This window comes from Amblyomma maculatum, chromosome 8 (assembly GCF_055883805.1).
Source record: "Amblyomma maculatum isolate TAMU_Amacu chromosome 8, ASM5588380v1, whole genome shotgun sequence".
NCBI lineage: Eukaryota > Metazoa > Arthropoda > Arachnida > Ixodida > Ixodidae > Amblyomma > Amblyomma maculatum.
The window spans coordinates 127,408,752-127,436,095 of record NC_139351.1 but is presented as its reverse complement, the minus strand read 5'-3'; the positions used below and the strand labels follow the sequence as shown (position 1 = coordinate 127,436,095).

General features: G+C 44.5%; 1 protein-coding gene across 1 annotated transcript in view; it reads right to left on the bottom strand.

Annotated features, from left to right (window-relative positions):
* Positions 1-5,465: 5,465 nt before the first annotated feature.
* Positions 5,466-27,344, bottom strand: part of LOC146182518 (uncharacterized) — a 36,890-nt gene continuing 15,011 nt past the window's right edge. Inside the window, exons 5-7 of the mRNA XM_084577650.1 lie at positions 24,826-24,975; positions 10,738-11,013; positions 5,466-6,756 (exon numbers count right to left, since the gene is read on the bottom strand). Coding sequence (XP_084433776.1) covers positions 6,532-6,756; positions 10,738-11,013; positions 24,826-24,975 — 651 coding nt within the window. The 3' untranslated portion in view covers positions 5,466-6,531. The remainder of the gene's footprint in view (positions 6,757-10,737; positions 11,014-24,825; positions 24,976-27,344) is intronic.

Sequence of the window (27,344 nt, the reverse complement as noted above, 5' to 3'; positions counted from 1 at the left end):
GACTGCCTTTGGGACACCCGATGGCTTATATGAATTTAAAGTATTGCCTTTCGGTCTGTGTTCAGCGCCAGCGACGTTCCAGAGAATGATGGACACCGTACTTGCTGGTCTTAAATGGCAAACCTGTTTGGTTTATTTGGACGACGTCATCGTGTTTTCAGAAACGTTTGACCAACATCTTAAGCAGCTGCGAACGGTATTGGACGCTCTTCGCTCGACCGATTTGACACTCAAACCGGAAAAATGTCACTTTGGATATCAACAGCTGAAATTTCTCGGTCATGTGGTTAGCGCTGACGGTGTCCGGCCTGATCCTGACAAATCAGCCGCTGTAGCCAATTTTCCCATCCCTAACACGAAGAAAGCAGTCCGACGTTTCTTGGACCTGTGCGTACTATCGCCGTTTAATTGCCGATTTTGCCAAGATTGCAGAACCTTTGACGCGCCTGACACGTGATGACGTCCCGTATGTCTGGTCTTCCGAGCAGCAGGAGGCATTCACCGAGCTGCGCCAACGGCTGCACAACCCTCCCGTTCTTGCACACTTCGATGAGGACGCTGCTACCGAAATTCACACCGACGCCAGCAACGTCGGTCTGGGTGCTGTTCTGGTCCAGCACCAGCAAGGCGAGGAAAAAGTGATCGCTTATGCCAGCCGCACCCTTTCTCGGGCAGAATCAAACTATGCAACTTCTGAAAAGGAGTGTCTCGCCGTCGTTTGGGCCACAATGAAATTCCGACCTTACCTCTACGGCCGTAAATTTCAAGTTGTGACAGACCATCATGCTTTGTGTTGGCTGGCTATAGTCTCCGAGATCCATCAGGACGTCTTGAACGGTGGAGTCTTCGTATGCAGGAATTTGATTACTCTATCGTTTTTAAATCTGGACGTAAACATGAAGATGCTGACACACTGTCTCGATCACCCGTGGAGTTGGCCCATGACAGTACGGATGAAGACGCCCATTTCCTTGGCATTATCAGTTCCTCTGATTTAAAGGCCCGGCAACGGGCTGATCCAGACCTCAAAACTGTGATCGATCATCTGGAGGGTTTCGATTTTACAATATCTCGACTATTTGCTAAGAACTTGTCATCTTCTGTACGCGCGACGGAATCCTCTACAAGAAAAGCGCCGGCAACAGTGACCAAGCCTATCTTCTAGTCATCCCTGATTTCCGCCATGAAATCCTTCATGCTTGCCATGATGAACCCACCGCTGGACACTTGGGCTTTGCACGCACTCTTACCAGAGTGCGCCAGGCCTACTACTGGCCCAAACTTGCCGCCACCGTTCATCGATATGTTAGAGGTTGCCGCGAGTGCCAGCGACGCAAGACACCGCCATTGAAGCCAGCGGGTTTCCTGCAGCCTATTCCCCCACCGCTAGTACCATTCGACCAAATTGGTATGGATTTTCTCGGCCTTTTTCCTCTATCGTCAGCTAGCTGGCAATAAGTCGATTATCGTGGCTACAGATTATCTGACACGTTACGCGGAAACTATGGCGGTACCACGTGCAACATCCTCCGAAGTGGCACAATTTTTCATGACGCAGATTGTCCTCCGCCATGGCGCCCCTTCATACGTCATCACTGATCGTGGCAAGGCATTTACAGCGAGTCTTCTTGAAGAAGTTTGCCAACTAAGCCAGACATGCATCACCGAAGGATATACTGCTTACCATCCTCAGTCTAATGGCCTTACTGATCGGGCGACCAAAAACAATAGCGGACATGCTCGCCATGTACGTGGATGTGCGGCATAAAACATAGGACGAGATATTGCCTTATGTCACATTTGCATATAACACGGCCGTTCAAGAAACAACTCGATTCACTCCGTTTCGCCTAATACACGGACGCGATGTACAGACCATGATCGACGCTATGCTGCCATGTGCGGCTGACGACCAGCTGCTTACCACTGACGCGAATTCACGAACTACGCTGAGGAAGCTCGCCAACTCGCCCGTAATCACATAAAACAGTAAGCAACAGATGCACGCTGATATAATGACCGACATCGCTATGTCGTGTTCCAGCCTGGTGACTAAGTCTGGGTGTGGACACCCCGGCGCCCAGGCCTGTCAGAAAAACTTCTCAATCGTTACTTTGGACCCTACAGAGTGTTGCGTCACCTCTCAGAAGTTACGTACGAGGTTATTCCAGACGGACCTGTACCAAGTTCTAGTCGTCAGTGCTCGTCTGTCCTAGCTAGTGCATGTGTTTCGCATGAAGCCGTATTTCACCCGCTGAAAGTCGTATTTGCCATCCGGATCAGTTTTTTATGCGAGCTTGCGTTTTTTTTTTTTTTTCTTTTTCGAAGGGGGGGGACTAATGCCACCTGACAGTTTGGGGTAGCGCTTGAAAGAAGAAGTTGTAGACTCTCGCGCGCTTCGGCTAGCTAGGACTGTGGACTATTGAGCCTGTGTATTTGTGTTATCGTTTCCCGTGAACCTCTGTCTTGACTGTGTCTCTGCCCCTGTTGCCGATTCCCATAAATCCCTGTCTTCGTGACAATATATAGTGAACTAGAAATTACATTTCTAGCCCACTTTACTGCCAACTTAAGTCATATAATTTCCTATTTAATAAGAACTCAATCTTTTAGTAATTGTAACGCATAGTGCGCTGTTTTCGCCTGCTCGATAAAAAAAAAAAGACGTTTGACGTCTGTCTCATTTTACGTAGCCAAGGTCATTCACAGGTTTATACATGAAGGCCTGTGAGAATGCTCTCATTCTTTTCTTTGCTCTCTAGGAGAGACGCATGAGTGCAGATATGCAAATTAACGTTCTCCACGATCGCTTGCAGCGAAATTTGCGCGATCTGCTGATGTTTTTGGATATACTTGGAAATTTTTTATTCGAATGCGCGTCATCTATCATGCTTATTTTACACCCCTCAAAGCCGATTCCACTTGGGGCATTAAACTCCATGTACCATATATACTCAATATCCTGCTCGACTAGAGCTAGGTTGTACGTGGATATTTAATTCGTACGTTCGTCAGGATCTTAATGACCTTCAAAAATAAAAATTAAGGCTATGAGAAATAACGCTGCGGGACTTCTCGGATCATAACGATGTTACTATAGAACCGGTGATGAATAGTCACTCGATCGAAACTCGCGAAAGTACAAAGAAAAGCTACTTTACAATTAAGTCCGCGGGCCTGTTTATCGGCAATATCGCGCTGGGGTGACCGCTCAGGTAATTGCAGTTACCTTCGCAGCAGCTTTCTTTTTTTTTTTCTGTGTAAATATATGCACGGGCAACACTGCAGGTGAATGGAACTAGTGCAGCTTCCCTGCGGGATCATACGCACACGGAATATCGCGTCTGAACGTCATATGACTTGATAGTATATAAAAACGGGCACGAGCTGCAGGCGTTTTGTTATTGCGCTATTTATCGTGCCGTCAAAAAGTAATCACGACAATTAAGGGTTGTAAACGAACTCATCTAGTTGCAGTGCAGAAGTGCAACGCACGCTAGCCGCGAACGTAATCCGTCGCCGAGGTCTACTTGTCGCGCTCAACGCCGCTGCCCTTCGCTCTCATATTTATCCGACCGCAAGAAACATGTTAAAACAAGTGCCACTTGGTTTTTTGCGCCTCGTGGCGCAATCAACCGCACCACAGCTTGCAGAAATATCAGGAATTATGCTTGAAAACGCAGCAAGCGCCAATGCAGACTGTTCGGGCTTTTGCTTTTGCCTACACCACGAAAGTCACTGCTGTCGCCAGCGCCGCCGCATCTCCACTGACATCACGGGCTAGAAGCTGCAACTTATTATCCAGAGGTAGTTCATGGGTAAAAGTCCTTTTCCTTGTATCCTAAAAATAGAAAGGACGCGTTCCACACTTTGAATCGCTGCAGAGCCCTTATCCAAAAAACTCAACTAGGGAAAGAAAATTATCAACATTAACACCAGTAGAGTTCTGAAAAACTACAGTGCCATTACATTCCCGCACCGATTCAAACAATTCTAAATGCGGCACTGAATAGAAAAAGTCCTCTATATCAATAGAAAAAAAAAGTAGCCAATATTGGTTTGATTAAAAAAAATGAATCACTTCAAAAGAATTTTTAGTAGCAAAGGGATCTTCAAACTCCAAACCTTTCAAATGTTTAGGTAGATACCGGCTGATCTGCTGTTGCCACGCATCACGTTCACTCACAATACATCTGAAAGGAGAGTCCAGTTTACGAGTCTTAACAGTGAAAAACACATCCAAGCAGGCCTTCTTGCAATCACTGATCCCATTTGACAACCTGGTGAGCTGCAGATCATTACATAACGCAATCGCTTTTGATCTGCTTTCTTCTGCACTTTCAGAATATTTTTCCTAATTGCAAGTGTTGCCTTCTCTTCAAAGAGTCCAGCCGGTACCACAGCGAAACCCCCCTTCTTTGTCCGTTTGAAGTAACTGAAGATTATTCCGCTCAAAAAGCGTCACCAATTCTGCAGTACATTCCTTCAGTACCAGGTCCTTCTTCCAAGACATCCTCAGGATACCATCGAGCCCATCCAGTAAGCATTGGTCACAATCTTCACCAGCCTTATCTGCTAACTTTCTGTTCAAGGACAGAAGCCCATAAGCAGGAATCTTGGGCGGTACACTATATTTCGGGCCCTTCTTTGGGGGTATCAGCAACTTTTTCTGGAATAGAGATATCCCCCGAAACAACCAGCTGTCTAGGCTTTGTGTTATGTTTTTCCAGTTCTCTTGGCAACAAAGCCACATAACGTAGACGCAAAAACTCTATTGTCTGTGTCAGTAGACGTCATGTTTCTTTTAATTTTCTTTCCGCAACCCACGTAGGGTGTAATGCATAACTTATAATACGAATCCAATCTTTAAAAATCCGAATTTGCCTCCATAACTCCGGTTGCAATCCATAACTCGAATTGCTTCTTAGACATGCCGGGCAAGTTACAGTTCCTTTTGTTTACATAGGGTCTTCACAGGTGCCGTGCTTTGGATGGACATGTCTTACTGAAAATGTGTGGTGGTTGTTTGCTAGCGTGCGTCTATGTGTGGACGTTGCGTCTGTCTTGCTTGGAGGATGGTTGTGTTGTACTGGGAGGATTGTGGTATTAGCCGCTTGGCAAAGAAGAGGTGTATGGAGATGTATGTGAGTGTACAATTTGTAACTGTCATGCTTGGACGATGTTTGAGTTCTGCGTAGAAGAAAGTGCTACTGTCTCCTTGGCAAAGAAGAGGTGTGTGAAGAAGATGAACCTGGGTGTAGAAGAAGATGAGTGGTGAAGAGGAAGTGCGTGTTCAGATCCATATTATAGTTGGTAGTATGTGAGCCTGTGTTGTGTTTCTTCTCATGTGATTGTGTTTGTTGCGCCACATTTCTGGGCACTATGCAGTGCCAACTCACCCCTCAAGCTGTTATTTCGTGGCTTGGACCTGTTCCTTGTCAGGAAGTCCATGAACACAAATCACGAAAACAGCAAAAAGCAAGTCCATTATGGAGTCATTACATGTGGCTGGCTAAAAGGTGCCAGGAAAATCCATGACATCAAGCCGACACCACAAATCCAATCAATGCGGTACAAAAATATGGGTTCATCCGCACAACTTTGCGTTCATAGCTTCAGAAGAAGCTTTGTAAGCAAAACAAGAAAATATTTCTGAAAGAGACTCACATGTCTGCAACAAACAATCAATATGCTCAGTACATGAGTTCACAGCCTAATTTTAAGCTTTTATCCACACCACTTAGCTTAGCTATTTCCTACATTTCAGAAAATTATTTTTGTCACAACATGGTCCACGCAAAAACCGAGCGACATAGTAGCTTGACATGAGAGATGACAGGACAGGTAACACTTTCAAGCTACAGGTCTGCATCAAAAATCAATAAATTAAATGTTGCACCTTGATGTAAGAATGCACTAGCCCATCTTACATTAACACCAGTGATGCAAGCAAGCACCCATTTCTACCTGCTCTATTTACTTTTCTTTCTGACATATGCACTCATATATTGTTTATAAGAAAAGAACAACACCCTGTGGGGTTAGAATTTTGTCAGGAAACTAAGTAATTTCCTCCCCACCATTTTGTGTTGCAGCCAATACCCGTGAATTAACTAATAACACGACAAACAACATGAGAAACAACATGACAAACAAAGCAAGAAACACCTTCTGTGGCCTGCTGGAGGCTATCACAGGAAATAACAATTCGTCCATAACACCGACGGCTGTGCAAAATATGTTGGGCTATTTTAGCAATTACTCAGGCGACACAGAACACCGGCCCAATGTTGGCACTGTATTGGCAATGTACTGGTCCTGTTAAAAGGGTGGATAACTGAGCTAGTTGGTACATAATTTCAGGTTTTTGAAGCAGCAGAATAAAAAACAATGATTTCTGGAAGATACTGGTCCTGTGTTGTGCCAGATATGGCCAGTACAGTACCGATATTGGGCCAGTGGCTTGTGCTGCCTGGGAAGCTACACAGCAAATCTCACATGGGAAATTTCATAGTGCAGAGCACATTCCCTCTAGATTTGCCTCGTAACTTTCCTAATGTAAAGGTAGAACTGTGACGGTTTGTGGATTCTGACTAGAGGCTCCCTCAAAGAATCAGCATCTTGATCATCAAATGGTTCAGCATCGAGAATCATCTCCGATGCAAGGTTTTCCCCTTTCCGTAAGAGATGAAGTTTGCATGCGGCCAGAAACTGCTTGTTCTCGCAGAGCTGGGCAATATCTTCTATGTCTTCCACCTGCAGCGAAGAACAGGATGCAAAAAAATATATATATACAGTCAAACCTCGATATAACGAACATGCATATAACGAATTATTGAATATAGCGAACTCTTCCGAAATATTTTTGTCAAACACATGTATTTTTAACTTCCCATAGCGAACACAGTTCGGCATAAAACGGATATTACGAACTTCGCGACGCCAAGCACTACCTCACTTTAATAGCAGGAGGCAGGCTTCGTTGCACTACATGTGTGTTATGCAGCGCAGCAAACGTTCAGGATTACCTCGCAGGCGCTGACAGCGCCACAGATGCCACGACGGCATTGGGAGTTGACAGCCGAAGAAATCTATGGCCTTCGAAATTCCCCCGCGCGCCTGTTTGTGCGCACGGAGGCATAAAGTTTCTTACTCTTACCTAGAGGGAAAGCTATGCTGCCATCTATGGGAGTTTACATGAAGTTTCCAGACGGCCAGTTCAGCCACCATGGGCGCTCAAAGCATCATGAGCCGGAGAGCTACCGAGTGCAGAACTACAACTTTTGGCCAAAACTAATGCGAAGATAAACGTTGTTCTACCATAAATAATGTCCTAAGATTGAATATTGTGACTATAAATTAAAAAAAGAGAGAGAAACAGCATGTCAGTGTGATATTTATCCAATATAAGCGATGGCTCTTTCTCCTATTGCCTTAGTTTTGAGCAGCACAAATACCGATATTTTGCACTTAATAGGCAAAATTTGAAATTGAAGAAACGTTACAAAAATATTTATGGTTGTGCAATCACTGAAGGACCTTTTTAGAGGCATTTCGGGAAACAAAAACTATTTATTGGCGACGTCTGCATTTGCACCTTCGCTACTATGGCTTTCGCGGTCTATGTATGCACCTTCAGATGATGATGATGACGAAAAAGAAACATCACAGTAATGCCACTCCACGTACCCAAGAAAAGCCGACTGTCCTGCAACAAGTAGCACACCGGCCCATGATTCTTAGCGCGCCCATGGTGACTGAAGTGCAGCGCCCTCAGCTTTCCCTCTAGTTAGTGTAAGGAACTCTATGCACGGAGGCGATCTCGGAGGCTATAAGAAATTGTTTGCATCTCACAATCGCCGACAGCGCCGCTTCAGCAGCGGCGGCAGCGACAAAATCGAATGTTGTTTTTTGCCTTTTTGCATGGAGGAAGAAAACAACTTGCTCTTTTGGTTTTTGCGCCATTCGCATTTTTTGGTTTGTGTTAGCAGCGGCGTAGCCGTCGTAGCGTTCGGCGGAGGCTGCGTCGGTCATCGTGTCGAGTGTGGTGCGCGGGTGTGTGTAGTGCTGTGATAGTGGTGAACGTGAAAAAAAGAGCAGAACTGACGTTAAAGACCAAGCTCAAGATAAAGGCAGTTTACAAGAGGAGACTGATTGACACTCTTCTCGTAAAGCTTCTTATGAAGCAAGACTTGAAGATCGACTTGCTGGGAGCATTAAAGCGGTATGGGACAGCGTGAAAGGTGAAACGATTGCCAACTGCTTTCAGCACGCAGCTTTTGTTCCAGCAGAGGCCCGCGCATCAAGTGACGATGGGGACGAAGCAGAAGCAGAGCTCCTCCGCAAGCTCGATGAGGTGACATGCCCACAACAATGACTGTAGAGGATTTTGTAGGCGGAGACAACATCGCGGTGACCACGGCTGTACTGACGGACGCCGAAATCGCTATGGAAGTTTCTGAACATCCTGCAGACGAAGCTCAGGCTGACCGTGCAAACGATGAGAACATTTCGACTTCACAAGAAGCGCTTGCTGCATTGCATTTACTGCGCCGCCACTACAGTGCTATTGAGAGCAGTGGGTTTGCCCTTGTTGAGCGTTTGCAAACTGTGGAACAGGGCGTGATACGGAACGCGATCAACACAAAAAAACACGTCGCAATAACACAGTTCTTTGCGCGTAAATAAACGGACGTGACCCAAGAAGGCACCCTCCGAGTTGCTTTGCCTTCTGATTGAATTTTGCTGCTCTTGCATGGATTTTCTACGAAATTTTATATTACGAATTATGGATGGAGTGAACTATTTTCCGATTTTTTAACTGTTCGTTATAACGAGGTTTCACTGTAAAGTCAAACAAAACTTTGCAAAACACAGGGTACTGCATATAAATGTACAGGTGCCATGTAGTCATATCTAAAGACTTTGGTTTATTGCAAGTCCACGAAAGAGTGCGGATGTAAGTATTTTGTGTTAAATTTCATACCATTCCCGACCCGCCACAGTGGTTAAGATGCCTGACCAATGTGCCGAGTGAGTAACAGAGTTCGAACCAAACTGCCGACGGCTTCGTTTTGACCTCTTTCTCTCTTTCCACTTTCACTTCCACTTTAGGACTTAACCCCCTAACAAATTTGGACGAGCCAGGCTCATCACAAGCCGGCTCTTATTTCTGGCTCCTGACGAGCTCAGCTCGTCCTGTATTTTACGGCACTTTGTGTCTGGTTCGCATCGACTAGGGTCCAATACAAATTTTAATTGAACTGACAGACGCTGATATGGACACTAAAAGACAGTTTTGGTAAAAATTTGATTACAAAAAATTCATTAGGTGGTTAAAGAAAAATACAGTCAAACCCACTTATAACACTGAAGTGCTAAGAAAATATAGTTATAACCAATAAATGGTACAATAAGATTGTGCTAAAAAAGAAGAAAAGGCAAACTGTATCACAGTTATTGACAGGAAGGTAACTTATAATGTAGATTATTTTGCAAAATCCGTATCGGCCAGCTTTGACTGGTTCACCCCATATTTCGTTCACTCTCTCTGTAGGTGCCTTGCTGCTGCACATAATTAAGTGGGGGACTGTTAGCAAAATTATTGTTTATAAGGCCTCTTTTGCATAGTTAATGTTCGTCGTGTCAGCAAGTGACAAAAATAATTATGTTAGGCAGATGTAATAGCCACTATTCAACAAGCACAGGTGATAACCGAGATGACTGCCTAACGAGTCCAATCATTTTTGCAATTGCACCGTCAACACACAAGAATTTTTAAACAAGAAGATGCCACCATCATAATTTACATCGGCACGCTTTTGTATTGTAAGTGTAATATGTCTGGTATGGTTGCAGCCTCTCTTCTCTATTTAAATTTTGCTTCTCAATGACCAGATTTAATTGTTATAATAAAAAATGCACTGCAACACCACTGTTATAAGCAGTTTATTTTACCACAGAAAACATGGAAAAGCTGACGGTGCTGCGGTGGTCCATCGTCACCAACATACATTGTTCTAACTGGTATGTACTGGTATAAGTGAGTTAGACTATATCATTACACTTACAATGCTCCCTTAAAATGAACTGGCCAACATGAGACAACTGGCCCTCTCCAGAAAATAGACAACATGCTGCAACATGGAAGCTATGGATACATTAATGTTACACATAGGCAATGCTTCGGATGTGCACTATAACAAATGTGTTACAGCACACAGCCGCTATTGCCTCCACTGTGCCTCGTTGCTACGTGTTTCTAGCTGCTCTGTCCCGATTCCGTTCAACCCTCTCTCCTTCCTATATAATGCTCAACCTTTTTGCTGCCTTATATTTCAAAACAACATGCCGCACCTTCTTTCCACATTTATGGTCCCCTTCTCTATTGCCCCTGCACACTGTACACTTCCGCCCAAGCTCACTGAAAAGCTGGCTTTTTATGCTGTCCTGCAAAATGGTAATTAAGGTTGCTTTAGCTACCTCTAACAGCTCAGAAAAAAAAAAAAAATTAAGAGGAACAGAGAAAATAATTGACGCCATAATTACTTCTCAGTTCCAAATATAATTAAAGGTGCACTATGAGGCATGTCTGCCAGGCAATGCTGCAGATTCACTGTTTTCGAATCCTTTCGCAAATTTCATTTCCTCCTTTCTTGTTAGTGCACGAAGTACATTACCACGTCTCTATTATACACCAAACAGGAGATCGAAACAATGTACTGGTCTGAGACGTACCTGGTGTGTACCAGGAAGTTTTTGGAATGCGTCTGCTGTGAATGGACAGAGCTGGCTGCCCTGGACCTGAACGCACCGGTGTGCAGTGTAGTCTATGCGGCTTCCCTCCTGACCGTACATGTGACGCACGCTGTACATCAGACGTGACGTGTTTGCTTGCCACGTGTGACTGCAGGTGGCCTTCTTGCCCGGCGGCTCGACGTAGAAGCGACTCCAGAACTCGATGGCTTCCGAGAGGCTGAGGCCAATCTCTTTCAGGAATAGTGAAAAGATGAACTGCAAAGAGCAAAAACAAAGGAGAGAATACATCAGCACAGCACATGCAAAAAAATGGTCTGTGGTGGAAAGACCAAAGAACTTTAAGCTCAGCATCATTCACGAGAATTTAACTGCACTAAACCTGACATCACAGATCCAAGCCTCCCAGAAATCAATCATACCAAACAGGGCTCCCAGAAGACCAATCCAAGCACTATTTATCTTCCAACTCACCTCTTCACTGTAATGCAAATGGACAATAGCACGTGTTCGAATTTCTATGTCCACATCGAGCTCAAGAGTGCTAGCACAGCAGCTACAATTCCTCAATTTCAAACAGAACCTACTGAACTGCCAGCCAGGAAGACGACAGATTTTTATCAATGTTAGGCTTAGTAAACAAAGTTTAAAAACTTTTAAACGGACACAGGAGACAAATCTATCTAAATACTGGTCATAGTAAAAGTTGATTACCTGCCCCCCTCTGGCTACGCTAATGTTTGGCAGCAAAACACACATTTATTGCTGGGAAGTTGGATTTTAAAAACCTTCTCATCAGTCAATTGCAACCTGCGACATCCTTACCGAAAAAGACAGCGGCCGCCGCAATGAAGTGCTTTGTGCTGTAGCGTAGCTTCCTAGTTCCAAGGCAAGAATTTGCTTTGATGCATGCATTTCAGCTATGAAATCAGCTGGGGAGGGCACTACCTTTAATTTTTTTTTCAAGACTTCATAGCCTATACAGACTCCATATTTGGTCAGAGTGGCCTATATGATGGCACTGTGGTACCCTGTCGACATAGCTCAACACCTATTCGTTCCAAGTGTGACCCGTTTCAGAAATAGAACTTTCGAGACCTGTAAAAACAGACCATGTGGTGCTAGCAGCCAGATGAAACTGATTACTGATAAACGTAAATTAACTTCTCGTGTCGTCAACCACAGCTATGGCTTCCATTTGTCTACACTACTGCTCACTCTTTCCTGGTTCACTGGTCTAGTCGTGTAAATGATTAGGAGTAATCTGAAGAATGTATAGTTGTTCAAAACAAGTTTTGCTCATGCGCCCTTCCAGATTATCGACTGTATTATAACCATATGTTTATCGGCTCATTTTAAGGGCTGCTCCTCACGATTTCTCTTTCAGTGGGTCCAAACAGAAAATGTCAAAGAATAAATAAACTCTCACAACTTGAACCAGATTAGGAATGTAAAGAGTGCGTTTAGGCAGGTATAAATGGCATCTCCTCGAAGTTCAATTGCCACTTTCACTATCTAAAGATGCAACTTACAAGTCCCTAGTTAAGTGTTTGTAAACTTTGATCGGCTAATGAACACATGGGGAAAATAACTACAAAATGTATCTGTTTCATCCTCTCCCCTATTCCTCTTCTTCTCTGTCTCTCCCCACCCATTTGCATCGTGCATTACCTTTGGACTCGCTTATAGTTGCGGTTGAATGGCGCACAGCTGAAAGAGGTGAAATGGTAGTACCACACTAATGAATTTACATAACTTCATATAGCTGCAAAACACAAGCGTCTAGCTCAAGAAATTGCTGCTATCGTCTGCCTGTAAACATTTTTGGCGACGTTAAGGGGGGATGAGGGTCTTGAAAACTTTGCTTTTATTTCTTAACCTATCTTGCTGAAAATTGCCATGGTGATATATATCTTTGAATGCTGATTCCAAATATATATCTAGATTTAAAATACCTCATCTAGATATGAAGATATGGCAAGATAATGTACAGCACATAGTGTCATTTCTTACGGGCCATTACGGTATTTTCTTAATTAAAAAAACTGGTTTTAAAAATATGCTGTCATTTCCAAGGGCCTACTGCACATCCTAAAGCTAAGGAAATTTTCATGAAGTCATTACATAGGTCATGAATGAATAACAAAGTTGGGGGAAAAAAATACAATGTGGGAATAATTAGTTTACATCTGATCTAATTGCTAGTCTATCAGACTTTATCAAAACCGGAAAGCTTTAGGATGTAGCTGAGATTTTACTGAAAAAAATGATACCAAGTTCAATAAAATCCGTGCATGCAAACATTATGAAAAGTTCCGTAAGGCAAGGCTTTTCACCAAATAAACAAAGCTGATCAAAGATTTACTCACTGTGCCCCTTTTGTTTACCAATCACATGGAAAAATGTAATGCTTCAGCATGCAGCCCAGTTATTGCTGAACACAGTGACACCAAATTTACATAAATCTGTTCATGTAATGGCTGTGAAAGTCTATGTATGGCACAAAAAGATGCTCAGAAAGTCACTTGCTGCAGTCTCTGAACCTTAAATCATTCACATAAGTCCTGGGCAGTAGTCTTGGGTTTTGTCAGGCCTGTACCTCTTGGCCATCTTCTTCACCTTTTCACTATCGGTGTGACCCTTATCAGACCTGCACAGCCTCTGCTTATCTTTTTCAAGGCTCCTACGAATGAGGCACCTGCCAGGACTATAACCAAGCTGCACTGCAACAGCTCTGCTGGTTGCTACCATCCCTTAATTGAAGCGAGAAATTGCTTCTGCAACAGCCCTTTGAACAGCCAGCAAAGAGTCATGCGTTTTTAGAGCATTGGCTCCAGATGACAGCGTGCAGGCACTTGATGGCATTCTGTGTCATGCCATCTTTGTAGCGCTCCAAGAGGGCCTCGTCGCCCAGCCTGGCAAAAACTGGCTCAAGCGCAGTGCGAACAAGGCCTGGCAGAGGGTTTTTGTGTGGTGGCGGCTCCACCTGGTTTGCCAAAGCACGATTGAAGGCACACCATGAATCAACTCCTTGAGGACAGCAACTGTGATCTGGGGCTTCATCTGTTGAGGTCAGGTGCAACAGCGTGGCTTGCACTGCCTTTTTCATGCCTGCGACATCGTGGCTATGGCTCCGCAAGGCATACCCATAGTAATTGGTGATCTTTTTTCATCTTTTCTTGGGTAAGGTTGCCCTTTCCACCAAGAGATTGCCCTTGTGCCTTCTTTTTCTCAACCAAGTTGCGAAGAGCCGTCCCCATCCGCTTGTGGACATGGTTGAGGCAGTCCTTTTCGATAGATATATCCATACACGCCTTCCTGGGTCAATGCATGAAGTGTGCGGCTATCACCATCCGAAAGTATGGTTGTGTACTGCAACCCATTTTTTTCCAAGAACCTATTGAATAAAATCATAGCTGCTTCAGTCTCCATCCGTCCGGCATTGCAGTCAATGTTCTTCATACACTTGTGGTTCACAGCCCAGTCACCGTAACCATCGTCACTGGGATCAGGTGCCCCTTGGCACCTACGACAGTACCTCGAAAGCACAACATGGTCCAGTACAAGGCCAGTGTACAGTTCTATAATGCAGCCAACTGCAATATTTGAATTGTGGCCACGTTTTTTCCATGTGCCATCAAATATCACGTCTACATTCCCTGTTGGGTTCAGGAAGTCTTTGTATAAGTCCTTCACCACTTTGACACTTGCTGCTTCTGTAGCAGTAGCAACTGCCTGGCGTTCAACATGGTGCTCATGTGTCCCCTGAAAGTTTTGTGGTGAAGTCCTCGGTGGGAGAGGTTCATTGTTGCACAAAAATCCACTAGAGCAGTCACTCCCTTCCCTATACTTTGTATGCCTTTCATTGCTCGCAGATTTACTTCAAAAGGTGTGATGCTAGATTTCCCGGGCACTCGTGGCGACGAAAAGTGCCGCTCGGCGAAATCGCAATTCGAACATGTGAGCACCAACTTCACAGCTAAGCCATACTCTCTTCCGCTGCATTTCACGAGTTGAACACTGGCCATCCCACACTTGCTGCAGCTTGTGGATGCAAACAGCTTCTTCAGTATGCTCATATCAACAATTATGTAGTCGGTGCCTCGATCGTCGTCTACATTTACTGTGCTGACGTTCATCAGCTCCATGGAGGAAGGAAACAACTTAGGAGAGGCCCTTGCCATTCCCAATGCATTGGAGAACGTGTGGCGGAAGTGACGCCAAAATTTCGGGTTAGCCAAGTCGGGCCATTAACAATGGCGACACTGTTGCTATGAAAACTCGGGCCATTAGCAACAGCGTTGCTAAGGGCCCTAGGTATGTGAGTGTCGCGGAGAAAGGATAAAGGAGGAGGAGAGACGTTGCAGCGTCCGGTTGCGGCGTGGATGTGCCAGCTTCAAAAAATGACGTCAGGGACTCTCCTAAGCTTTCCTTCCTCCATGATCAGCTCGAACTTGAGGGAAGTCGCGGACTTAGCCAATGAAGTCTTGGCGTTATCTGCATATTTTTAGCATCCCGTGCACTCTGCCTTCGTGAAAAACACTGTGTCCAAACGTTGAGCACGCGAGCTCGGTTTAGCCGCAACCATCGGCGCTGAAGCGGCGTACGGAAACGCCGAAGTTGTCGTTAGGCTTAGCTCAGCCGGCTGGGTCGCTTCCGACGATACGGAATTCAAAGCGACTCGCAGAGCATCAAAAGACGATATTTTCGATGGGCTAAGTCCAGGCGCATCCACTGGCAGCGCAGACACTTGTGGTAACACCGAAGTTGACGCCGATCGGCACGGTCCAACCGCGGCGTCCACCAACAAAGCTGACATCGACGGTGTCGATCCAGCCGCGTCCATCGGCAAAACTGCGGTCGACGAGTTCAATCCAGCCGCATCCGCCGACAGCCCTGCAGCTTGCGGCAACACCGAAGCTGTAGTTCTCGATGTGGCACTCTTCTTATTCCACGCGCGTCTCTTTTTGCCGACTGCTTTTCGCGTGCTTGCTTTCAAGCGCGCGTCTTGCGCCATCAAGACACGCGGAACAGACACCAGGCAGGCAAATACACACGAAAACAAAAACTTCGAAGCTAAGAGGAGCGAGTTCATAGCCAAATATTTACAGGAACGATGAGAAAAAAGGCAGAACGAGAAATGCTAGGAAACAAAGAGGAGTGCAAAAAATCACATGCCAGCGGGCGAAAGCAGATGACGAAGAGTCGGCAACGCGGTCGTGGGAGACTAGGCATGCGTCACGGCCAGTCAGAGGGCTGCGCCACGGAGAGCGCTCGCTTTATCCAATCAACGGCTGTCTCGCGACGATTCACCCCTTGCGGACGGATGCCGAAAGCTCCGTTGTGCGAAAGCCTACAGCGTGCTGAGAGACACCAGGAGAGAGAGCGGGAAACGAGCTTTCAAACGAGACCAAGATGGCGCCTATCGGCTAGCGCCGCGCGGAGCTATGGTGGCTTGAAAATAGTGCAAATTTTCGTGTTTGGCGTTCGAGTTCGGCTCACCGACGTTTCTAAATTGCCTTTTTTTAATACTTTGAGTAGGAATTGAGCTATAATATTTTGTAGAGGCATAGTCAGGACATTGAAGACTTCAAAACAGCAATTTTTGAATTTTGCCATTTTTTACCATTTTTTGCGATTTTAAGACCCGCGTCCCCCCTTAACTGCTCACAACTTAAGTTGTAGTGGGAGGTTGGATTTTTCACTACTTTCATTTCTAGCGAAAATTTCATTTACTGGTTTCTGCGGTATAAGTAGCAACCTTGTGCGGTAAACAGTCATTCAGATTCTATCTCGGCATTTCTATCATAAGACCTCTTTAACCAGTAACTGATCGTACTCAGAGCTGTGCTTGTACAAGAACCTGCTGTTATCAAAAAAGTCGTAGTCAGTAGACAAAGATGCAACTGGGAGTTCAGTTCTAAGTTAACGTCCCGTCGTTGGACTGTTGCGCGGGCTTGAATGAAAGAGCCAGGGGTAGAAGCAGGCTCGAGCATTTTGAATAAGCTTTGGAAGCAGTAGTGAAGCCATTTTGGAGCAGCTTTGGAGCAACGAAACAAGAGTTTCGGAGTATTTGAATTACGTTTTGGAGCACGCTTCCAAGGTCGAACGCCTTTGATAATTGCAGTTCTCTTTTTCTGAAGAACAAAATCTCCAATCTGATTCCTTTTTATGCAAGTTTAATGCATTTCCAATTTTGCACTGATCTCTGACATGACGAACAGCCAAAGCATGTAAAGATGTATAATATAACTTAGCAAAAACTTGGAACAGACTAGCAACAAACGTAACGCTTACTAGTGCGCTTCATAACCGAACACTTAGTGTGATCTAATGCGTTTACCTATTTTGACTTGATAGATTCAAATGTCGAGTTTACCACTTCAATGCACTGTAGCAGCGATACTGACTTAGAATTCAGAATAATGGGCATGACATTTAGCTCCCTATCTTGTACATATCTACTTTATTTTATTTATTTAGAATACACCTCAAAGTCCCCAGGCATGGGGTATTACATGATCCCTTTTGATCCTATGCCTGGGTTGATAAATTTCTGAGCACATGGATATTTCGTCTGCCAAAAAGGCGTCTTCAGATCACAATAACGCGCCTTGACAAGCTTGGCACCACTGTCGCTCCAGTGCTTTTCGCCTACCATGGGATCGCCGACAACTGCAGCACAACCTCGACCGTCTTGTCCGTTAGTAAATATAATGGAGGTCTACAGGAGTGGACGCAGGCTCGCCCATTTTGGAGCAGCTTTGGGCTACAGATAGATGGTATTGAAGGGTAGCCTTTCCATCCTACTGCTTTTTTACTTCACTGTCTCCTGACAATAGTTTATCATTCTTTGTTTCAGCAATGCACGGGCTCATTTTTAGTATTTTGGTGATAGGCCCCGTATGCCTTTCCAACACTCTTGAGAAGCTCCCTAGTGAGTGACAGCTTTGGCGTACCAACCCATAATGCTTCAAGTATGGTTTTGTCTGCCGTAGGCCTGGCAAGCTTGCCACTGACAAAGAGGCTCGATGGTGAAGTACCTGCTTGTTTTCACAGCAGAACCATTAGAATAACACATGCTGTTTTTGCAGTCAGACAAGCTTTCTTCCTAACGGCTCACAATAGTTTGCGCTACCTGCTTCATTTACTGATCTCGCTTCTCTCCACCGACGATTCAAAAGGCTGAGAGGAGGTGCTACGTCACATGCACAGAGCATTTTTTTTTCCGCAATTATCTCCAACTGCCAGTGGCTCATACTAAATTTACTAGCGAACAAATATCAATTATACTCCATGCTTCCTTCCCTTACAAAAAATTCATTTGTATTAAGCTCAGTGCAAGATGCGTTATATCTTTGCCACTGATGATATGACATTGTTCCAGTGTTCTGCTAAAGTTGATGGCAAAGCATCAAAACAGAAAGTTTGGAGCAGTTTTGGAGCAATATTGCATTTTGGAGCACGATGGAGCAGGGAAAGTAGTTTGGAGCAGAATGGAGCAATAGGAGCAGAACTTCCACCCCTGAAGGACAGAACATCACATGGTCTGCATGCTGGTGGCAACGATACAACTGTCAATCATCACTGTATCCAGAGCATTGTTTTTCATCATGTCTACGTAATACACAGTTTAGTGTTGCTGTCTTACAACCAAGTTGATGAACCTACTCAACCAATTAATTGCTCTAAGCAGGTGATGGCAGCAAACAAACAGTGCTCAGCGTGCTTCATGGTTTCCAAATGCATCTAATGCATACGCATTAAATTGTATAAGTGTGCTGGTTATCCAACAATGCCACCATTTCATCACGCCTCTGCATTCTCCACTATTAATATTCTCTGAGCGCCACTTTTACTGGCCCTCCAGATAGCTGTGCCGTGCAAAGCAGGAATACTGATCTTTTTTGGTTAAAACAGAGTTCTGAGAACTGCATTCAGCGTACCTTCATCACTATTTTTTCGGGTTTAAACGAAACAAAATGCAACCAACGTGTTCAGGAGCACCTCTTTGAGCAAACAGCCACGACAACTTTCTTCATAAAAGACAGAGATAATTTTTTTTAACAATAGTACCTGACACACATTCTCAACCTACTGCTAAGGAATAGATTTTCCAGAACAACTGCATACAGTTGCAGCGCTGAACCAAAAATTATTTTCTTTTCATCCCTTCCACTAGGATAATAGTTTGTTACCATATATTTCACTCTTGGAGTTTTCACCTCATTGTGGTGGCTTAATGGTTAGGACGCACGACTGCTACAAAAAAAAAAAAAAAAGAAAAAGAAAAAAAAAGGGGGGGGGGGGGGGGGGGGGGGCTCATTCCAGGCAGTGGCGAACGCTTTTCGATGTCAGTGTACATTATAGAACTCCAAGTGGTAAAAATTTCTGGAGCCCTCCCCCCACTACAGGGCCTCTCAAAATCTGAGTCACTTTGAGACATCAAACCCTGTAAACAAAGCCAAGCCAAAATCTGTTTTTAACAAAAAAGTCACCAGTACCTATTTTACACTATTACTATTCTGTGATAGAAAAAGGATGCTAATTCACTAAAAAAACAAAAATAATTGCCAATTCAATCAACCAGGCAGGTAAAGGTTAGATAGATATATGGAGTTTTATGTCACATAAGCAACTATGGCTATTATGTGCCAAACACAGGGTTAGATGTCAATTACTATAGTTGGCATAAAAAATTTGAATTTCTTGAGAAACGCTGAAACTTGCGAAAAATGAACAAATGTATATTCTCCTAAAATCAGGTAAAATAATTTTTCCTCGGGTCTTCGAGTTTTGTGCATCCAATTAAAATGTGATTTACAGTGAGCTCATCCCTCCAGAATCCACATACCGGTTTGCCTTTTTTGTTAGTAAAAAATTATACGTAAGATATGTGTGCCCTATTCGTAGATGACATAAGACTACTTCGATGAGGCGTTCCTAGTGTTGTCACAATTTCCCCTCTCCTAATAGTGGCTTAATAAGAGTGCAGCTTGTTGTTTTGTTTCATTTCCCCGAGCAGCCTACCAATTGGCTCTTAGTTTGCTGCACACTTATTTCATGCAATCTGTGTGACACGTTCACCTGTTTTATTTATTTATTTCCAATACCTCAAAGACCCCAGGAGTACGGGGTTTTACTTCCATTGTTCTGGCTTGTGCAGCACACACGTCTGCTCTCACATAACCCCCAATCCCAACATGACTGGGTACCCAGCAGAACTTTATAGAATGTGTTTGTGCCATGATTATTGCTATGTTCTGTACAATGTTTCCTATCAGTGGCTCAACATCGTATCTAGAAGTTAACGCAGTGAGGACAGTTAAGAGTGAGTGTAAATAATTCTATTTTTGATGTTTTCATTCTTCTCCACAGCAACACAAACTGCACAACATTCTGCTGTGGAAACTGATGTGCACTGAGGAAGTCGTATTGATTTCTCTGTTTAATCCTGCACTATCCTACTTCCATGACAGTCTTTAGCTTTTGAGCCCTCTGGATAAAATGCAGAGTAATTCCTATATTTTTCCTCTAGTACCAGGTATTCTTCTACTATCAGTTCATGTTGTGAGTGTTTTCTGATATTGTGTTAGCGTGAGGTCACAATCATACGGGATGGTGTGCCATGGTGGTAGTGGTTCATGCCTTAGCGCAATAGTTGGTATTTCACTCATTGTGTCCAGGTCCTAGCATTTTTTTCGAATTGCAGGAGCAGTGTTTATATTGCATGGGGCTTGTTGCTGAAAAGAATTCTGGATGGGCATTTTGTGACTATAGAATGACAAATGTTTTTAGGCTGCGAGCGGATTTTGAGGATGTATGTACAAGTTAGTGCCGTTTTTCAATCTTCTTTAAGGAAGGTACATTGGTCTCTACATAACGGCTGGCTATTGGGGATGTTCTGTATGCACCCGATGATAACTGTCAACCGAGATTATGAACTGGATCTAGTCGTTTTATGTAGGATGGTCTTGCCAAGCCGTATACTATGCAACCATAGTCCAACTTAGAGTGTACCGGACAACAATAAATTTGTAACAGACATGCCCAATCGGACACAAAGAGGGCCTGGAATGTTTCTTTTTTCTTAAGTTGTTTATACGTGCTAAAAAAGTTTTTTTATTAAAAGTGACACCTAAAAATATTTCTGTTCTTGCTTGAGAGGTAATGCGGATTGGAAGTAATGCGGATCAGTTTATGAACCTCATTTTAGTGAGAACAAAATGGCTGCCGTTTTCTGAGGAGAGAATTTGAACCCGTTTTTGCCTGCCCAAGCGGATAGCTCGTTTATAGTCATCTGCCGCTCACAGGCTGATACGCTGGAGGAAGTGCATACTATGTATTTGGAGGTCATCTATGTAAACAGAATATGTTACGGAGCTCAGGATTACTTTAGCTATGGAATTCATTTTCACTATAATAGAGTTGTGCTGAAAACACACCCTTGGGGTGCACCGTTCTGTTGTGTGAATGTCATGGAGAATGTTATGCCTTGATGAACTCTAAATGTTCGGTTGGCCAGGAAATCGCTCTAGCAGTTCAGCATCCTGCCATGGATACCTAAGCCTGCTAGGTCATGGAGGATACCAAACCTCCACGTGGTATCGTAGGCCTCTCCAGATTAAAGACGACCCCGATACAATGCTGTTTGTGAATGAACGCTTCATTGACTGTGTTCTCGAGGCGGACCAGGTGATCAGCTTTTGAAGATACCTTTTTAGAGCTGCGCTGATGAACAAAAGTGAGTCTGATGTTTACTATGCTTTCAAAAGGCTTTGCAATATAGCTGGTGAGGGTTATTGGTCTGTAACTGCCAGGGCTTGTAGGTGGTTTTCCAGGTTTCAAAAAGGGTACTATTACTGCTTTTTTCCACACCTCAGGTAGAATTCCGGTTATCCATATTTTATCAAAAAATTTCAACAGAGCCACTACGGCAGCTTCAGACAGATGCACAAGCATAGAAAAATGTATGTTGTCTGGGCCTGGTGCTGTATTTTTACCACAGGACAACACTCCATTTAATTCTTGTAATGTTACTGGCTTGCTGTATTCTTCATTTGCGCCTGCACGAAAAGGAACTTTTTGTTTTTCCGCTACTGCCCTGTGTTTTTGAAATGTGTCTGTATAGCTTGAAGAGCTCGAAACTTTAAAGAAATGTTCACCCACCAAAATGTTTGCCTGATCTTCTAGTGTTGTTTGCGTTCCGGGTGTCGTCATAGGGTATAATAGTAATAGTAAATGGGTATAATCACCAGTGAACTTTTGAACCTGTTCCGTCTTCTTTGAGGGTATAGAGCTGTTTATGGAAGGCATATTTTTGCCATGATATTTTTCCTGAATTCCTCCGAACGAATCGCGCTCTGGCTCAAGATTTTTTAAATTCAATCATATTCCATGCAATGGGATATCTCCGGAGGATGCCCGATGCTTTGTTCTGTAGCTTTTTTGCTGCTTTGCATTCCTCCGTCCACCATACCTTGCATTGTTTCTTTGCATGTCTGGATGTCTGAGAAATGGCTACTAAAGCTGCTGATGTTATGCATGTAGAAAACCTTTCATTTATTTCTTCGGAGCATTCTTTTTCTAATGTTGCATTCGTTTTAAAAAAAATGACCAATCAGCGAGGTGAAGCTTTCAACGCCGTGGCTTTGTTTTAGATGACTAACAGAGGAGAGATAATTCCGTGGCGGAGTCCACTGGCTCAGCAGCTACTTTTTTTGTGGGTTGGGTGGACAGGTCCAGTTCAGCAGTGCTGTTCTGGCTGCCTGCCACTGAAGGCAGGTAATTGCAGACCTCCGGCGTTGATCGTGCGGTCGTCTCGCGAATGTTTTAGGCCTTTGGACTGTGCTGCTGGCTTCAGTGAAGATGGTGAGGACTTAGATGTCGACACCAGGTTGAGCAGATCGACCTGTGTGCCGACTGAAACTGAAGGTGGTGGCGGTCCCTGCGTCGCCACTTCAGAGTATGTACCCTTCTCTTCCTCCGTCCACCATACCTTGCATTTTTTCTTTGCATGTCTGGATGTCTGAGATATGGCTACTAAAGCTGCTGATATTATGCATGTAGAAAACCTTTCATTTATTTTTTCTGTAGTTATTTCTTCGGAGCATTCTTTTTCTGATGTTGCATTCGTTTTAAAAAACTGACCAATCAGCAAGGTGAAGCTTTCAATGCCGTGGCTTTGTTTTAGACGACTAACAGAGGAGAGATAATTTCGTGGCGGAGTCTACTGGCTCAGCAGCTACTTTCTTTGTGGATTGGGTGGACAGGTCCAGTTCAGCAGTGCTGTTCTGGCTGCCTGCCACCGAAAGCAGGTAATTGCACACTTCCGGCGTTGATCGTGTGGTCGTCTTGCGAATGTTTTAGGCCTTTGGACTGTGCTGCTGGCTTCAGCGAAGATGGTGAGGACTTAGATGTCGACACCAGGTTGAGCAGATTGACCTGTGTGCCGACTGAAACTGAAGGTGGTGGTGGTCCCTGCGTCGCCACTTCAGAGTATGTACCCTTCTGCTGTAAGAAGAGCCATTTTCGTGCCTCAGGGTATGATAAGTTCTCTGTGGTTTTCAAGCTGATTATATCTTTTTCAATTTTCCATACAGGGCACGACTTGGCGTACGCTCCATGTGGACCATTGCAGTTGACACATTGGCCGTGCATTCACATCTGTCTTCAGTGTGTTTGTTGTCTCTGCACGTGACACAAGTGGGTTTAACAAAACTTGAAATTGGGATAGATGGTGCATTGCTTGACTAAAGATAAAGCGCACAGGAAACACACACAAGAGAAGCAGACACAGGACACGCGCTACTCTGCTTCTCTTGTATGTGTTTCCTGGGCGCTTTATCTTTAGTCAAACAAGTGGGTTCGCCACCGCAAGCCAGCGAGCGTGCCCGAAGCGTGTAGGGTAAGACTCCATAGTTAAGGTAGGCGGCATGGATAGGTTCTAGTAGAGTTGCACTGTTGAATGTTAGTACGATGTGTTTCGTTTTGATTTCTGTGTTGTTCTTCCTGGTGGTAATTCGGCGCGCTGCTGTTACACCTTGATCTGCGAGTTCTTCGATTTCTACATCAGTACTTTGTAGGGGCTCATACTCTGAAATAACACCTTTTGTGTGGTTGAGGGTGCGATTAAGGGTTACCTGCACACTCAACTCGGCCAGGTGTTGCAAAGAAAGCAGTATGGCACTTTAATATTTGGTGTCAATTTGTATGAGGAGGTCTCCATTTCTCTGTTTTTTGGCCTTGTAGTTTCTGTCTACACAATTCTTGAGTTTTTGCATTGGCAAAAGCAGACAGGCCAGTGACTGGTTCGTTGGTCATGCACTGGATATGTTTAGAAAATGGTACCACTTTCTCTGGCATCCATGCTTTCAAATCGGTGTGGCCCCTTTTCAAGGTCTGGTCAGGTTTTTTTTTAAGGTTTTTCCATATGACACATATAGACTAAGGGTCACTGAAACTATGTCACCTCTGTTTCACCCTTATATGCAGTGAAGGTCCCGGAGCCCCTCACCTAGTAGACAAACGAGCAGCCCGTCAGCTAAGGCTCGACAATGATCTTGACTGCCAGCGTTCAAAGTTTCTTCCCTCCAACTTTCAACTTATCGCCACAGTATGGATGACAGCTTCGATGTGGGGGCTGAAGGTCCAGGCACCAACACCTCGTTACCCAAGGAGGTGCCCCTGCGGGGGCAGGTAAAGGGATTACCCCTTTACTATAATTAATGCACTAAAGGTGTATCACAGCCGTGTGACTGTAAAGCCTATCACAATATATGTACAGCCATCCAAACCTTTAACTGGCATGCATAAACGGCCACATTTCTTAATTCTGAGTGTTGAAGAGGAGCTAACCAGAGAAAATTCCAAATATAAGCAATAGCTCACCAAGTCCTCGCTTTATCTTGACCTCCCAGAAAGCTTTATCTGCCCTGAGCCGCAGGAGCACACAAAAGGTGGCCATTGCGTGCGCCAGTTAAAGATTTAGGCGGCTGTACTCTAGTATGCTGAGCAATGAATTAAGAATTTTTCCCACCTTACCACCGGTGATGATGTTCCTATGCTTACCCTCTCATCGTGAGGCAACCGCTTCTCCTTCTTCAGAGTGGAGTACAATGTGGACATGCAGGGCGGGAAGTAAGCTGCCTGGCTGTCCACTTCACTGGCTTTGAGTGTGCTGCTTGCAGCCAGAGATCCTTGGAGGGCATAGAAAGCATCCTGCGAGAAGACATTTACAGTTAATTCAGAGTTTGCATCGTGATTATGCAGGGCTTTTTAATCAATGCATCCTAAAATCTGTGCAGGCAAACGAAAGGCTTAAAAATTAGCTGTGGTTTAGCTTGTGGTTAAACCTGGAGTTACGCGAGAGGCGTCTGCATGGCTACACTTAGGTTCGGCTTGAAAGTACAGATATGGCTTTTGCACATAGTAGTTTACTCTAAGGTTTCAGTTATATTTATGCCATAGGGGGCACTTTGGACCATTAAAGTGCGATGAGGCCAAAGCCTCTATCGCGCGGTGGTCCGAAGTCCTCCACTACGGCACCTCTTTCTCTCTGTTTTCCCTCCCACCTTCGCGATGACGCGAGAGCGTAAGCTACCAGCCAGCATATAAAGCCCCGCTTTAACCAAGCCGTAAGAATGTGCCTGCGTGGTTTTGGCAGGCTGACTGTAATATCACCCTCCCATATGAATAGAGAGACCCGAGTTGGCAGCTCCTGCCAAACGTAACGTCAGGAAGTTCTACGTCCAGGTAGTGCTCGGCTATGTCAGCTGCCAGCTACCGCCTCCCACGACCTCCTCCTCCTTTCTTCTTCTTCTAGCGGTTGCTAGGCAACGGCTCAAGGTCAGTGTAACCACGGCCAAGGTACGACCACGGCGAAGAGGCAAAGTGGCTGGCATAGTGTAGCTCTCACTGCAAAAATTATGCAGGACACTTAAGCTCCGCCTGCAAGAGTATGACACGATAAAGTAGGCTACCAGCCAACATACGAAGCCCCACTTTAACCAAGCTGTATGAACGTGCCTGTATATCCTAAGGGTAACGTGAATGCAAGAGTCCTGGCAGGTTGATTCTGATATCACCCTTCCATGTGAAAGGAGAGACCCGAGTTGGCAGCTCCTGTCAAACATAAAGACAGACAACCCTACATCCAGTTAGTGCACGGCCATGTCAGATGCCGCCTGCCAGCGCCACGCTCGTGATTTTTCGCTCACAACCCCAGCGCCGGTGCCGGATTTTCGGTTTATGCGGCCTCGTTGTCGCATTAAAGAGTTTCAGTACAATCAATACTGCCAGTTATGCAAAAGCAGTAAGCTCTGTCAGACCTTCCCTCTCTCATTTGATCACGCTGCTAGCAATGATTCAGATGCAGGTTGAGCAACTGAAAAAATACATGGGTGGAATGAAAGCAAATTGGAAGAAGACATTTAGAAAAGGGACAGTATCCTGCGTGCCTTCAAGACTTCCAGGACCACGCAGACATTAATTCCAGCATAATGTGAGAAGACCTACTGCCATGTTTTTCCAAATGCAAATTTTTGGTATGCGATACAAATGCTGCTGGCATGCTCTTCTACTAGCCATTCCATTCTCACTCAATGGGCACCGCTGTTTCGAGAGATGTAATTAAGGAATTCTTTTCAGTGCATCCACACAGGGGTCATAGAGACCAAAAGTGTTGATGGGTGCTTGTACTAACTAGCATTAGCAAACCATCAGCTGTAAGACAGTAATGGGCAGACAGGCAAAGCTATAACAACCAAGGAGCTTGACTTTTCAGTTTAAACCAGAAGAAAATTGATAAAAGTGCGCCAAACTGAATTTTGTTAAGTTCGATTTCAACCAAAATAATTCAGTGTTTTTGACATGCAGACCACAACTTTCAAACCATCCAGTACGAGTTAGCTTAGGTGAAAAGAAAAAGTAACAAAGAAATGTGGCGAAACAACGGGGGAAATTGATAATGATGCCACGTCGACAGGTCGCACCTTCACTGAGAAGAAGTTGGTGAAGTAAATTTTGTATCTACCAACTTTCACTGGAGTCTGACTGAATTGGAATGAGAGAAAAAGACCTGTTGTAACATACAGCTGTGTTTCGGCGAGCACAGCTGCATATATGACCATTTGTGCGTCGATTACTAGTAAATTAATCGCTAGTGCTGAAAAAAGAAAATAAAGACCAATATATAGGTTCATTGAGAGAATGTTTTAGGCGTTTGCTTCCCGACCAAACAAGAGCAGCCTGCAAGGGTGCAAAAGGTTTGGAACATGGCTACTACAAGGTACAGTTTTTGTCAAAAGTTTGGAGCCCTGGGGTTTGCTTTTCAGCCATACCCCCTGGCTTATGCTGAATTCCCAGAGGTCCAAATCTCCAGAGAAAAGAAGACTGCTGGTCTCTCCCTTTGCAAAAGGTAACATTTCCATGAATGCTACAGGAACCCCACTGCATAACTTATAAGCAAACCCTTGGGCTCCCAACTTTTGACAAGGGCTGTACACTCAGTTACATAGAGTTATGAGTTAATGTCCACCATACCCTCATGTCGACTAACACTTTCAACATATGCATGCAGGTTGCGTGCT